The following is a 14,952-nucleotide window of genomic DNA, read 5'->3' as shown; positions in this document are numbered from 1 at the left end:
CACACTGATTGCCACGACGTTAGCCAACAGTCTGAGAATTTAGCAGAAATATCAAATTTTATTGGAATAAATGAGCTCCGGGCTGGGACGTGGTTGAAGCCCTGGTCACATGTATGGCCAATACATTGAAGACATTACATCGGGAATGTTTGTGTGTGTAGAATGTAGTTTTTTGATTTGATTAAAGATTCAAAAGTTGTAAAAAGAAATTGAGAATACACGGCCTGAACGCAAGGTTTACGATTGCGAGTGCGGCCTTGGGAATTTTAAGGGTCTCTCCATAAAAAGAGATGCACCAATAAATTCTGTTCTTATTGGCTAACATCAGTCAGATGTTACTCGTACAGCTGATATTCAAACTGGCACCGTTATTTATTAGTTTGAATGGTTTTACTCAAAGAACAAGATCACGTATTTTTACGTAAATCCCATAAAACAAGACTCTCACATCCTTTTGTGCATTTCAAGAGTTATTGGTTGCTTTGATTATTTCTCCTCTCAATATTGGCTGTGAATTGATCCATTCCACGAGTGATCTCTTCCTACATTCACATCTCAGTGCAGGATAAAAAAGAAAGTTCGGCTGCAGCTATGACACATCAGCAGTCTGCATTAGTCAAAGCCAGTGGGTATTTATTTTATGCTGGGTGTTGTCAGTGTGGCAGGAACGATATTAAAACAAGTAATAACAGTGTTAATGCACATATGGGTGGTTATGTGAGTACTGCATTGAGACAGGCATTAAAACCATTTTATCTTTTATTATAAAAGTCTAACAAGTTACTTTACTTACAAATTGGCCCTGAAGTCTCCAACTGTAGAGTAGGAGCCAGATTGTTCAGCTATCAAGCTCCAGTCCTGTGGAATCATCTCCCAGTTTCATTTCAGGAGGCAGACTCACACTCTATGTTTAAGAGTAAGGCTTAAAACCTTTCTTTTAGTTAAGGCTTAAAGTGAGAGCTGGCTCAGCTCTGTCTTGGACCAGCTCTTAAGTTATGTTGGAGGGACACATAGGACCTCTCCTTCTTCCTTCCTCCTCATCCTCACATTAATGTCTGATCAGTACATGTTACTGACTTGACTTCTCCCCTTGAGACTTTGTGCCGTAGCGTTGCAGGATCGCTGCCAAGGCCACACTGTGGAGCGTAGACTCTATTATTGTTATTATGATAATTTATTTTGTCTCCATTCATGTTAGAAGCTCTCTTCTCTCGTACATGTTGATATTGTTATTGTGCTGATGTGCTTTGGTACAAGCAACATCTTCTGCACTCCTGCCAGTCAAGGGAGAGGGATCCCTCACATGTCCCTCTCTCTGAGGTCTTTGTGTTTTTGTCCTCACTAGTTGACAGTTAAGGACAGAGGATGTTGCATCCAATCGATTATTAAACCCCTAAGGCAAATTACGCAAATATGCGCTATACAGTTAAACAAAAATGTATTATACTTTATAAACTACCTACTGACTAAAGGATTTGTTTATCGGACCTGTTATCCACATACACTTCTTCTAAAAGTCCAAAACATGATGTCTGCAGATGAATTAAAACAGGATAGACTGAGTCTGAATGATAAACAGACACAAGACTGCTCTGGCAAAATAAATAAGAATATTAAAAACATATCTCAACATGCTGATGGACTGATGGGACTGACAGGACCAAAAAAATGGGGGGGAGGCGAAGACACAACTTCCCGGACTCGAGGGGCGCATTGTGAGCCTTTGCTGCCCTCTTGTGGAGATTCGACGCAGCAGCAGAAATGAGGTGCACTTTAAATCACAGTAAAACTAAACGTGTGTACTTTAACTATTCGCTCGCAGGTCTCACGTGAATGACATCACTTTATAACTGTGCGCCCCATCCATTAAAGAGCTATAATTTCGCCACTACGCAACACAGAGCTCGTTGCAGTGATGAGCTGACGCGTGCTGACAGCTGCTAGCTAACAGTGTTAGCGGGTTTCAGCTGCTGTGGTTTCACTGGTTACAAACAAAGATGGACTCACCGCCGTAGGCTACTGTTGCTGTTCCCCGGGGGAGACGCGTCATCGGCCGGGGACTTCCCCCTCAGCCCCCAGCAGCTCGGCTCTCTCCTCAGCTTGTCACAACGCGGAGCGGGAGCAGGAGCCTCGCTGGTTTCGCCCATTTGAAACCACAGCGACGCAGGGCAGCGCTGGTTTTATGTCAATGAAGGTGGAGAATAACAACGTGAAGTCTCACTACAACAGAGACTCGTGACTACTCTCTTTGAATATGGCGGAAATACAAAGACTGACCAATCAGAGGAGGAGCGGCGGAGGGGATGGGCGGGGCTACTCCATGTATGACGTCAGATAACAATAACATTATTGTCATTATAATAAAAAAATTCCATTTAAAGACGCAGATTTTTCAAATGCCTACTGTTCCTCCATTATGAGAATATATCATATGATGGGTTCTGGACCTTCCTATGTAAAGTGCCTGAATATAATGTTATGATTTGGCACAAATAAAATTAGATGGAAATTACATTAAATTATGTGCTGAAATAGAAGAAATACACAAATACACCGCTAACATTTTTTATAGGTGTGCTTTCTCCTAGTCCTGGGTTGATTTTTGTATTCCTGCCCAAATTTATTTTTTGTTTCCCATAGTTTGCTTTCAATATATTATTTTTAACTGGTAAAGCCCCTTGTAACTGTGTTGAAAGGTGCTATATAAATGAAAAGTATCATTATTATTTTTATTTACCAGTTGTAGAGGAGTTACTCCTAAGTAAAAAAATGTTTACTTAAAAGTAAAAGAACCACATTATCTATAGATTAAGCAAGTTCTTGCCTTTAAATGTACCAACAATATTACTACAGTATTACTTCATAATGGCTGATTGTATGCAATTGGTCTATTAGTGGACCAATCCTTTTATAATTAACTATTGATTACTTTTAACATAAACAAACAATCTACTTTGTTGAATCCCACCAATTCCTTTAACATAAAAAAACAGTAAGTCTTGGAAGATGCCACTATTGCAGGGTTTTAATACATAATATTTCAGACGAAGCACAATTGTTAATAATAACTGTGTTGTGGTTTACTTCAGTCAGCTGAGGTGAGTAAGTGAGTCCCCCCTTAAAAAAAGTGCAACATAATAATCATACTATCTGAACAGCCCAGCCTTACATAACTGACAAATATTAAACGTCTTCTTTCCAAAGATGGTTAATATTTAATAAGAAATATTTTAATATACACCGATATAAACCTCCAAGGGGCGGAGGAAATGTCACTGTCCAGGCCAGGAGGCTCGGAGGTTGAGGAGAATGAGCACGTCGCACGGTGCCAAGCAGTAAACCCCAAACTCATTGAGCGCAGACTCGGGCGAGGGATCCTCTGCACCTGCCCAGTCCTTCGTCCCCTCCTCGGACTCTTTGAGGAGGTTCCTTAGCAGGATGGCAGAGCCCCCCTTCAGGCACAAGATGATACACGCCTCCTTCACACTGTGGACAGAGAGCGGACAGAGACAGAACTAATGAGACGAATGTGTAGGAAATGTCACTCCAGCCTCGGTTTACCTGAGCAAGATTGTCCAAAAGGCGTACACTGTGCAAATGACATCACAACGGTGCTGAAGTATTGGCTGGGATTCTGACGAGGTATTTCAACAGCGTATGTATTTTCTGTGGAGGAGAGGAGCTCCCTTTACTGCTGACTATGAACTTTTTAAATTTGCACAACTTACATAGACAACACAGTAGAGGAAATAAAAACTAAAAACACATGCTCCTTTGACTATTTTCACTTTCTGAAAGCAATGCATCTGGTTCTTTAGCTGCCACAACTCCCTAGTTGTGGGGATCGGCAGAATCTATAGTTTGTCCATATGAGCATGAGTAGTACCAAATGTTATCTATTGTTATAATAAATGTTGTTATATTATCAAATATTGACAAGACTAGCTTCATTTACAACTTTAATATTATATATCTATATATATTAATATTTAATTTGTTATACTTTTTAAATACCTTCTTATGTACACCATTATCAGAGCTGCAGACATGAGAATTAATAAAATAAGAGATAAGCCTGACACGCATTTGTGTGTTCTAATGACACACACAGACACACTTACTGCTTAAAGAAGTTCTCGGGTCTTTTGCAGTAGTGACCAAACAGAGGAAACAGGTTTCTTGTCATGTCGAACTGAAGCTGAGCGGCTCCGCCATCGCTGAAATGATTTGACAGGATCACCTGAGACGCAGGGAGACACATGGATATAATGAGCTCAGTGTCACTGCACAGTCTGAAAACCACACATATCAGCAGTTTCATACAAAAGATTTAGATTTATACAAAAAACTGTTCATTCTTCATCAAGCACAGGGATCATTATGGAGGAATTGTGGAATAATTATAATTTAATTTAAGTCTGTGTTCATGAGGTTGAACACATCTCAACCGCTGTGGCTGATATTAGGGAGGCTGTCAGGGATGGGATTGTTGTGTGCACCAATAACCACAAGGTGTCATCAGGGAGGCTGCTGGAATTCCACTGTTACAAAAAGATAAAACAATCACACAGGTATTTCCTGAGCTGACTGTCAAGCCATCAGCAAATAATCTGAAGTTATAAAGAAAAGGGACAGAGCATGGTGTGAACAGTGGGGATGGATGTTTCAAATTGAAAGCAGTCTCACAATGAGCTAATTAAAACAGATGGTCAATTGTGATTTGACGAAAAAAAGGTCACGTGACACATGCAGTTCCAATACCAGTGTGTAATATTCACATATATTGAAGAAACAGCTCGCCCTAACTTTAAGCTTTGCAGGTGGGGCGTCCTTCCTTCTGTATTGCTTCACGAGATTGTGGAATGTTTGTCATGGCTTTTGTCTCGGTTTCAGAATTGTTACAGCCTGAGTCAGATGTGTTCCTTTCAGATTTGTTATTGTACTTTCAGGTAGATTAAAGGGATTTCTAACAAAGAACAGCCAAACTAAAAGTTATTACTGAACATTTAAACATGATTTATGAGCTTTATAACATTTCTGATCAACATGTCCCCTTGCGATAGCCTTTCATCTACAATCTTAACCGTTCCAGTCCGGCTGGATCGCATCATTTTTAGTTTATTGTTAAATGCTCTGCCACAAAATACAAATCATTAAAATCATAAAAGCACGGACAGGGCTGTGGACTTTCAGTGGATATTCATTTCTTACATCCTGGTAGAGAAAGTTGTCGAGTCTATCCGCCAGGCCCTGCCAGGCGAGTTGGAACAGAGTCAGACTCAGGACCTGATGAAGGTTCAACAGTCTGTCCCTCACGCACAGCATCATGGGACATGCCGAACTGGACAGGGACATGGTGGACTGGTCATGCGGGGAGGGTAGAGACAGCCACCTAAAAAAAGTCAAAGGAAAAAGAGAAGAGAGTAAATCTGTTATTTTTGGCCAGACGTCAGTGAGATAACAAAAATACAGTACAATCAGGGTTAAGGCTATAAACTAATGATCTGAAAAACAGGTTTTCCACAAAGCTAAAAATAAAAACACTGAGCTGATCTGGTCATTTATCTATCTTCTGATTTATAAGTGTTAAAAGTGCTCATCACAAAAATATCTTTCTGTCCCTTTAGATGTAACTCCATTAAGAACGCTAACAGCATGAACCGAAACGTTCCCTTCGCCCAACACTAATATGTAAGGTACTCATGTCTTACCTGTCGTGAGAGTATGGTTTGGCTTTCTCTGTGATTTCCCTCATGGTCCATTCCAGGAGTCTTCCCATCATATCTCCTTTCAGGCGATCCAGCAGCGCTAACAGCCCCTCGAACAGAGAGCCCTCCAGAGAGGCCAGACGGCCCAACTCCATCTGCCCGAGGTCTCCCAGCACCGCCTCGTCTCCCAGTGACACCGCCGCCTGCTGCAGCTGGAGGAAAAACTGGACAAGGAATAAAAAGATTGGTCAACGCTTATCTCAGTGAAGAGCTTAAGCTAAAACAATCATGTGAGGGTGTGTTTCCATAGAGATCGAAAAGACTGATACACAGATTCACCCTGTTCTTAAGTTGTCGTTTGAGCAAGAAAACTTGGTATCAAATGAAGATTCTACAAACTTCTGACTTTATTTTATTCAACTTCAGTTTTTGTTTGGAAACAGTCAACACTTGAAAGGTTTGGCTTCTTTAATTAAATTGAAGATTTGCAGAAAAATATGTTAACTCTCATTTTGCCAACGACACAAATTAAATAAATATCCTCCCCCTGCTAGGGCCCGAAAGGTGAGATAGCTCACTCTTATCCTTTGAGTTTGTTTTTATGGTGACGTACTGTTGCAGGGTTCAATAGGAAATGTCTTTCAATGCCACACTTCAGTTTTGTTATGTTTTTTGACATGGTACTTTTTATACCTCCATGCTGGTGATTGCTGTGGTAGGAGGCATAAAGTCATATATATATATATATATATAGTATGAGTTTGGACAGATGTGGCTGTAAACTGTAACTTGATTGGTTGACGAAGGTGTATAACTGTATGGTGGCATTTAAATTTTTGGGGTAATATCTGTATTATCCTGAGGAAATAAGGGACAGCATCTACAGTGTTCTGATTAACTAATTGTACAATATATAACTTAAGTTCAAACAGAATATTCCTTTTGGATGCGAGTGTTTAAAATGCATCACTAAAATAGATATATTGAATGACTAAAACTCCACACACCACGTTGTCTCCCCAGTCTCCCAGGATGGTGGAAATGTAGTTGACAGCATTGAGGATGGCACAGTAACGGGCACCGAGGGGACAGCGAGACTCCTCTTTCATCACCTGGGGGGGAAAAAAGAATACCACCACTGGTTCATCCATCTACCTCTCAACCTTTTTATCTGTAAAAGTGTGTACAGTGACACAGCAGAAGAATATTTTAGAGCATAAAGACAGAAATTGTGGCTTGTTTACAGATTCAATTTCTTTCAAAAAACAACCTAGTCCAAAGCTGTTAACAGATATGAACTGTGGACAACGTTCAAAAGGCAAGTTTACATTTCACCTATGAAAAACACAGGAGGGAGAATGTCTGAGTCAGAGGACAATTAATGGGGAAAGAGAGTTTAGCACAAGCTACACAAGTCTGGGTCCATCATTCCCTCAATGTTTTTCCTGTTAACCATGAGCCAAGTGTCTTTCATCACTACTGAGTGTTTCTTGTTGTTATTACCTGGGTGAGTCGTATGCGGAAGTCATCCACCAGCTCTCTCTGCAGCCCCAGAAACTTCAGCTGTGCAGCATGACAGGGTAAGGCCCGGTACCGCTCTGAGTACAGCAAGACAACAACAAAAAACTTGTATATAAACATCCTGTGTGGCTTGAAGATATCCTGGGAAGTTTTCACTAGTAGCAAAGATGCGTATTTAATGGATTCACTGCTTTTCACATATCAACACTTGGTGGCGCCAACGCAGAGAGAAGAAATGTATTTTTAAGTTGATGTTCATGTTGGGCAATTAATAACAAATACGATTAATACATTTACACAATATCTGAAGATCAGTCGTCTCACCAGTGATGACCTGTAGCAGAGTCATGAAGGTCTCTGCACAATCTGGCGCCTTCAGCTCGTCCATATCACTGATGTCTTTGTACTGAGAGCTCCAAGCTCCCTCGGCCGACAGCATGGCGTCCATCTTCTCCACTGCCACTGTAAACACAGAGAGGGACACAGAGTTAGTAGGAATGCTCACTCGCTCTTCTGAAGCAAACTTACTGAGACCTTGCAGACTGTCTTCGGTGTAGCCAGTGTTACACCTTACAGTCTACAGCATGAATATCCGGACAATACATATACATACATACATACATATAAGATACAAAACAAATATATACAGATATAGGAAAGTTGCACAGGTTTTGTGGCTCAATTCATTTAGTTTGAAATAGTACAGATAACATTAAAGAACCACGTCTCTGATGTGCAGGTTTACATCGGTAAAGAAAGTCATCTCCCTTACCACAACTGGATTTTTTTTAATGGGTTTTTGTGTTCTTGTCACCGTACTGTGGTGTATACATATATATATATATATATATATATATATATATATATATGTCTGTATGTGGTGATTTTCCACAGTCTGAGTCACATGCACAGTCTATTATTGTAATGAACTACAATGTGATCTCCTGATCTCTCACAGGCCTAAATATGTCTGTTTCAATCTTCACTTCTGATTAGTCACCCTGATGTAGGTCAGTGTGCAGGTGCAATTTTTTTTAAATCTTTGTCATGCATTAGACGCTCTAATAAAGGCTTTCAATTTTTTTCAACAGCTGGAGTGCCCTGGTTTATTTCTTTTTTTGTCGCAAGGTCTTCCACCCCTGTGCTCAAGAGATCCCCTGCTTTTGATTTGCCTGTGTTAAACAGATTCCATCTTGGTGTTTTAAGATTGGACAGATACTAATGAAGTCAGATAAGATCATCATATGCAGTCAGTGCTGCCTGAGGCATAGACTGTAAATTAAGATGGACAATGCATCTTCACTTCCAACCAATGTACAAAAAATGAAGCCTAAATGTCTAAGATACAGCTGCTGACCTCTTGTGCTGGTTGCATCATTTTGAGCCAGTCTGCAAAGTAGGGATCATGGAGCAGAGAAGCAGTTTTGGGATCCTGACAGCTCGCGCTCTAACAGTTGGAAGTCTTAGCTGTCAATCATGATGTTTTCATAGCATTAATTAACTATCAAATCTAACTTATAAGAAACATGAACACTTGTGTGATAAAAACAACCTAAAATGACATTCAAATATTTGAGGAAAATGTATTCGACACATACTAATCCAGGTTCATGAACAGGGTTTATGACCTATACTGTAGCCAGCCACCAGGGGGAAATAAAGAGGATTTGGAGCTGCCATATCTTTACATATGGATGATACATTCTATGGCCTGAGGTCGTTTAACCACAGACATTAGATGTATCTTCCAATCCAGTTCACCTTAACACTATCTCTCTGCTCCAATCCCACACTAACCTGTATGTATAACACTTATTCAAAATCAATATATCTGTAAATTGCAGTTGGCAAAATCACCTGTTATAATAATGATGGAATAACTAAATTACTGTATACTTCTAACTAGGAATCACACTGGGAGTGAAAGGAAAGCACCAGTCTGGGCTCAAACTCTGAGGTTTAAGTTCCTGCATCCTTGACAACTTACTCTTTCTTTCCACAGTGAGCCACTTCTGAAGGACTGCGTCATCGAGCAGGAGGTGGAGCAGACCGGGCAGCCCCGCCGGGTACGACTGGTTGCTCCGGAGCTCCTTCTCGAACTGCAGCACCTCCTCCACCAGGTGAGAGAGGAGCATGTCGTCGTACAGCAGCCTGGAAGCGTCGCTGGCCACTTTCTCCTGCACCAGAGACAGTAGGCCTCGCCAGAGCTCCACCTATACACACAGACAGAGAGTCATCTGAAAAAACCTGAGAGCTTCCTGTGGTCTTGGTGTTTAGGTGTTGAGAATTAAAATTCCGTTCCAGCGAGAACAAGCGAATCCCTTCATATCTGCTATCTGTTAACAGAATGCTATGTGGTGTCTTTCTGCTTCTTAGTAGAGAACACATCTGAGTTATGTACCTTCTCTCAAGGCAAAGTCATTACCATAGAAAGAATTTCAAGAAAGCTACATGATTAGTTCCATGAAAAAAAAGAGATAAAAGAAGGAAAATAGAGTAATATACCCTGGCACTGATGGTGGCCCCAGCTCGGTCCAGGATCGGCTGGATCTTCTCGTCCATGAAGGTCGAGCTGTTCCCCATCCACATCAGAACCTGTGTGAGGTACCACTCAGGCTGGAAAGGACAGACACAGGGTGAGTCGAAGGTTCCACAGCTTCACCACCAGACTTTTTTTCCTCCGTGGGGATTGTAAGAGTTAAAATTATCATGCGAGCGAAGTTTCGTGAATTGAGGGTTGGTGAAGAACTTGCAGGAAGTTGGGGTGTGTGTAGGAACTTTGATGAATAGGGATAGAGTTCCGCAGTAAGTAGGTGCAAGTAGTTTGTACAATATATCTGAGCACGATGGAAGGCAAAAGTTCTGAACAACCATTATAAAAAGGAGGGAAGAAGCTGTTTAAGTGGAGGAATAACAGGACATATTTCAGACATGTTACATACATGTCTTACTGTATGCGTGCCTGGGTAAGAGAGACAGACCTTGCTGGGAGAGTTGGTCTGTCGATTGCCGTAGAAGTGATATCTGAATCTCCTGCTGAGCGGCAGCAGCATGATCTGGATGGGCAGACAGAGGGGAGGTGCTTGGGACGGAGGTGTGAAAGTAGAAGACACAGGCGGGGCCGAGGCTACACCCCGACCAGAGGCCAGAGCCATCTGAGATATGATGTCATCGCTGGAGGGGGGAAGTTAAAGAAACAAGCACACAGTGTTTTACACAGACATTGTCCTAAGTTTGAAACTGAATCCTGTGGTGGACCAGCTTCATCTCATGATCTAGTCTCCAGGTACTTTCAATCATCTGTTTGTTCAAAAACACAGTGTAAGATGTGTGTAACTTTTATTGTAGCTACTCCTCATTTAAGAGAATAATGATGATAATAAATATATTCTATTGTATTCAAGTGGAAAAGATGCTAAGCCACAAGAGGCACAACCTCCCTTCTTATACTGAAAAATGTTTTTTGCAGCTTTGACTTGATTTAAATGTTTAACACATGTTCTTTTGTGAGGAGAGAACATTGTATAAATAACTGTTACTTGTGTGTAAACATCTAACAAAGGTATTCAGCATTACATTTGCCTTTTCTTGTGGACGAACCAGTGATATTCCAAAAGCAAAATCATTAGTGTGGCTAAAGGCTGCAAGCTACAGTTATGTTTCTTCCAGAGCACTACTAAAGCAAATCAGCTGTACATGAATTTATAATCGCTGATCATTTTGTCAGAAACACCTATAGGCCTGCAAATTTATGTATTTATCAAGCATGTGGCAGCAGTGTACAAATATGTAGGAAATCTTGCAGCTACAGGTGTGATCCATGCAGCTTTGACCTTGATTTGGCGTCACACTGGCAGGTTTTCTTGTGTTTGTGAAGCTGTTTATCTCCTGAGGTTTTCCCACACAAGAGTCTCTGGAGTGTCTCCTCAAAATGCGGAGACGAGAAGAGTCAGACTGGTTGACAGCTGACAGAGAAGCTATGTTTTCTCAGATAACCACTCTCTACAACTGTGGAGACCAGAAAAAGCATGCGTGGGGCAACTATGAAGGTTATTACATGAAGGTAATAAGCTGTGGCTGTGTAGAAGGATACGAGGTCTGCAGGGCGAGCAGTTGAGTGACAAGCAGCTCCAGCTGGCTGCTGATCTCCTGACCATTAGCCATGGGCGTCAGCGACTGTGTCGGAGGTGAGATGATCGGCCAGTGAAGCTGAGTCAACACTTTCTCAAAATCACTGGGAAAGAATGGAAGGAGAATGATTTAGCTCACATCGTGAAACAGACAGTGTTGCCGATGGGCATGTTATAGAAATCGCTATGTGACTGAATACGTTTAACAGAAATGGCACAGAATACTAAGGCAATGCTTGTGTATGTTATAGCATTTCTGTGCTGTGCCACATTTAGATACCCAGTGACGTTATGCAACAATCTACCATAAGTGTTGGAGGCTTCAATAGAAGGGCTGCTCATTCATTAAGAATGGGGTGATGTCATGTTTTGCTCAACTACTTGTGGTTCCATTGCTTTGCAATGTCACTGGAAAGCAGTGGGAGTTGAGAGAAGCTCTACTTTTCAAGCAGCAGCAGCACGGGCACCCGCTTATCAAATCACACTCCTGACATCAAACATCAATCTGGTAAGTAAATCTGGTATGTGTTCATGTGGTTGTGGTGCTCATTTCCCGTGTCCTTCCCTTTAGCAAGGCATTGGCAACTAGCATTGCACATTGGCACCACGACCAGCTATGTTGTGTGTCCTGAGACTGTGATTGTGTCGGACAAGCCTGCAGTCGAGCGGGTGGGTGCTGGGTGGAGGAGGTACTGTGTTAACCTGGTCAGTCGGTCTTTGAGGATTTTGTGCCAGAAGTGAAGCGTTTCCCGAAGGAAGTCCTGGAGGTGAGTACATCCGGACTGACTGAGGCCAGCGTCCAGTGCAGCCATGCTGTCGACTGCCCGTATGGCCTCCCACACACTGCTGGTCATCAGACACTGCTGGACTGCAGCACTGCAGACACACAACGCTTCATAAGTGAATGGAGGCGACAAGAAAATGTTGCATGTTAGGAAAAAAAACAAGGAGAAAGAAAATGATTCTTAATTGTTTTAGCATTGCTTTCCATTACATTCTCGACCTTTATCCACCTGCTCAAGTCATTTTGATTTTCTCTCAGGAACCGAATCAGTAACTTCTTCTCCCTTCCCTGTGTTTACAGTACCTGAGCTCCTCTATATGTTGAAGGCAGCGAAGGTATTTCATGTGTCTCTCAATGGTGTCCACTTGATTAAGGACCTGGCTAAGATTATCCATCCACGGCTGGGCCCCCTGTAGGTGCTAAAAGAAAGGATCATTAATGTCATATCATGGTATAAGTGACAGGACCTTATAGTCACAGCTAGATTCCACCATAATGAAAACATTGAATTGTTGAACATAGCAGGGATTTAAAAGATTTAGCAATATTTGGGATCTGGCATTAAAGGGGGGGCAACACACACACACTTTCTTCTCTGTTTATTAAAATGAACATCTGGTATATTTGAACTGTTGGGTTCTTTACCTGGTGCAGCATGTTGGAGATGAGTCGCTCTCTCTGCTGCAGGTCGTCCAGGGAACATCTCGCCTCCTCAGCTGCAGCCAGAGCTGCAGAGACTTTAGGAGGCACAGCACTGGATACGGTCAGAACCTGGATGACGGAAATCAAACAAACAGTCACATCACACACGGCAATCACAGAGTGTACCTGCCGACCTGAACTTGTGGAGTGTCGACAACCCTAAGAACACAACAAGAGTCATGAAGAACTGTGAAAGGTTAAGGAAGATGCTTGGTGCCTAAAAAGGGCTAAATAGAATCCATCTATCCATCTATGATGTTGTAGGACATTTGTGGCATAGTAAACACTCTGCACAATCTCTGGCTGGATGTAAAAACGTTGTGGTTTGTTTTGAATGATCCTGTATCTTTGTTGCACTGTCACAGATTAGACATCACTGAATACTCAGAGGTCAAACATGTCAGTAATGTCGAGAAGTGAAAAACAAACTCAGACAATCTTCAGCCTGTATATTAAGTGTCATGAAGGTGACATGAAAATAGCCCCAATTCAGACCTGTTTCTGTCTGTCTGGGCTTCACAGGCTCCATCTTTACTTCCAATAGAAGTGTAGTAAGTACACGTTCCCAGTGGGTTCATGCAGCTCAAGAGAAGACGTGTAAAGGAGTTGAGCTCCCACCTGTTTCTCCAGCAGCTTGTTTTCCTCTGTCAGTGTCTGCAGCAGGTTGCTGACATTCTTCAGGGACTTCAGGTCGCTGCCCACCTCCCTCTGCAGGAAGCCCAGCGCGAAGTCCTCCGCTCCGCCCGACTCGGCCGCACACGAGCCGCTGCCTCGCCTGCTCGTGCTCGCTGGCGATGAAACGCTGTCATTTGGTTTGTTTGCAGTTTGCTCTGCAGCACAGACCGCCGCCATCTTTTCTCTGTGATGACACTGTCAATAAACTTCCGGTTTGTAGAGGGGAGGCGCTCGTTTAATATCTACGCGTGAGCCGCGGGCGGTCGCGCCGTCTTTTCTTAAGCGTGCTTTCTGTTTGCTCCACTCAACCTGTACACGCGGGGCAAGCCGATGAAGAAACCAGGGTCACCCTTCTCTGAAGCTGCTACGTCGGCACAGGAGAGACCGCTGGTTACACGTCATCACAACAGTGGCGGATCTAGGATCTTTCTTAGTAAGGGGCCACAAAGGGGCCACAATTCATGGCCAACATCCACGCACTATTCCTTATTCAGTTTGTTGAACATGTAAAGGCTCAGTGTGTAGAATTTAGTGAAATCTAGTGGTGAAGTTGCATATTGCAGCTGAATACCCCTCACCTCACTCTCCCCTTCCAAACATGAAAGAGAAAAATGATGTAAATATGAGTATTTAAATACAAATTGCCCATTCTAGGGTAAAGCAAACAACAATTTGTCCTTTAGATGAAACACACTAGTGAAAACATCACTGGAATTAGTTTATATTCCATTTTCGGTGAATAGACACCCTCGCTACGTTTAGCAGTCAGCTTTAAGCCTTCCTCTTTGCTAAAGATTACAGTTGGTTCAGGTCTGTCTTGGACCACTTATGCTGATATAGGCCTAGATTGTCAGGGGACACTTGACAAATGGAGCCTCTCTTCCTTCTTCTCCCTCTTCACCATATTAATGTCTCATCAACACATGTGGCTGACTTGAATTCTTGCCCATGGTCCTTGTGCTTTATCGTTTGCAGATCCAGGATCGCTACTGGGGCCACATCATGGATCATGATCCTGATGGTGGAACATGATGGTGGTTGATTGTAGACCGTGGACCAAGAGTGTGGCAGCTGATCATAGATTATGATTAGAACTAGATTTCTTAGATATATGTAATATGCCTGCCCACATATTCTTCCATTATTGGTAATACCTCTATCAGGATAAGTTGCATTGCCATTTTCCTTTTTGTATAAATATACATTGACACACCTCTCCATTTATGTTACACTGTCTTTTCTCATGAATGTAAATATTGTTCTTTTGTTACATGCGGCATCTGTTGCACTTCTGTCCGTCCTGGGAGAGAGAACCCTCTCTTGTGGCGCTTTCGATTTTCCTCACTCCTGCTGAGGGTTAAGGACAGATGATGTCGCTCCCTGTTAAAGCCCTATGAGGCAAATTTTGATTTGTGAATATGCGAATATAAAT

The 14,952-nt window shown here is 42.2% G+C and overlaps 1 protein-coding gene across 1 annotated transcript; it reads right to left on the bottom strand.

Moving 5' to 3' along the window:
• Nucleotides 1–2,999: 2,999 nt before the first annotated feature.
• Nucleotides 3,000–13,897, bottom strand: rint1 (RAD50 interactor 1). Its single transcript, XM_053415419.1, has 15 exons — nucleotides 13,464–13,897; nucleotides 12,789–12,914; nucleotides 12,447–12,562; nucleotides 12,062–12,235; nucleotides 11,323–11,463; nucleotides 10,211–10,403; nucleotides 9,735–9,845; nucleotides 9,217–9,442; nucleotides 7,554–7,691; nucleotides 7,212–7,306; nucleotides 6,716–6,820; nucleotides 5,712–5,932; nucleotides 5,212–5,392; nucleotides 4,122–4,240; nucleotides 3,000–3,486 (listed from the first exon to the last, which is right to left on the bottom strand). The coding sequence occupies exons 1-15, from the start codon at nucleotides 13,695–13,697 to the stop codon at nucleotides 3,273–3,275; spliced, it is 2,394 nt and encodes a 797-aa protein (XP_053271394.1). The 5' UTR covers nucleotides 13,698–13,897; the 3' UTR covers nucleotides 3,000–3,272.
• Nucleotides 13,898–14,952: the final 1,055 nt, after the last annotated feature.

Source organism: Pleuronectes platessa, chromosome 22 (genome assembly GCF_947347685.1).
Source record: "Pleuronectes platessa chromosome 22, fPlePla1.1, whole genome shotgun sequence".
NCBI classification, from domain to species: domain Eukaryota; kingdom Metazoa; phylum Chordata; class Actinopteri; order Pleuronectiformes; family Pleuronectidae; genus Pleuronectes; species Pleuronectes platessa.
Note: the sequence above shows the minus strand (reverse complement) of the source record. Positions and strands in the feature narration are given on the sequence as shown.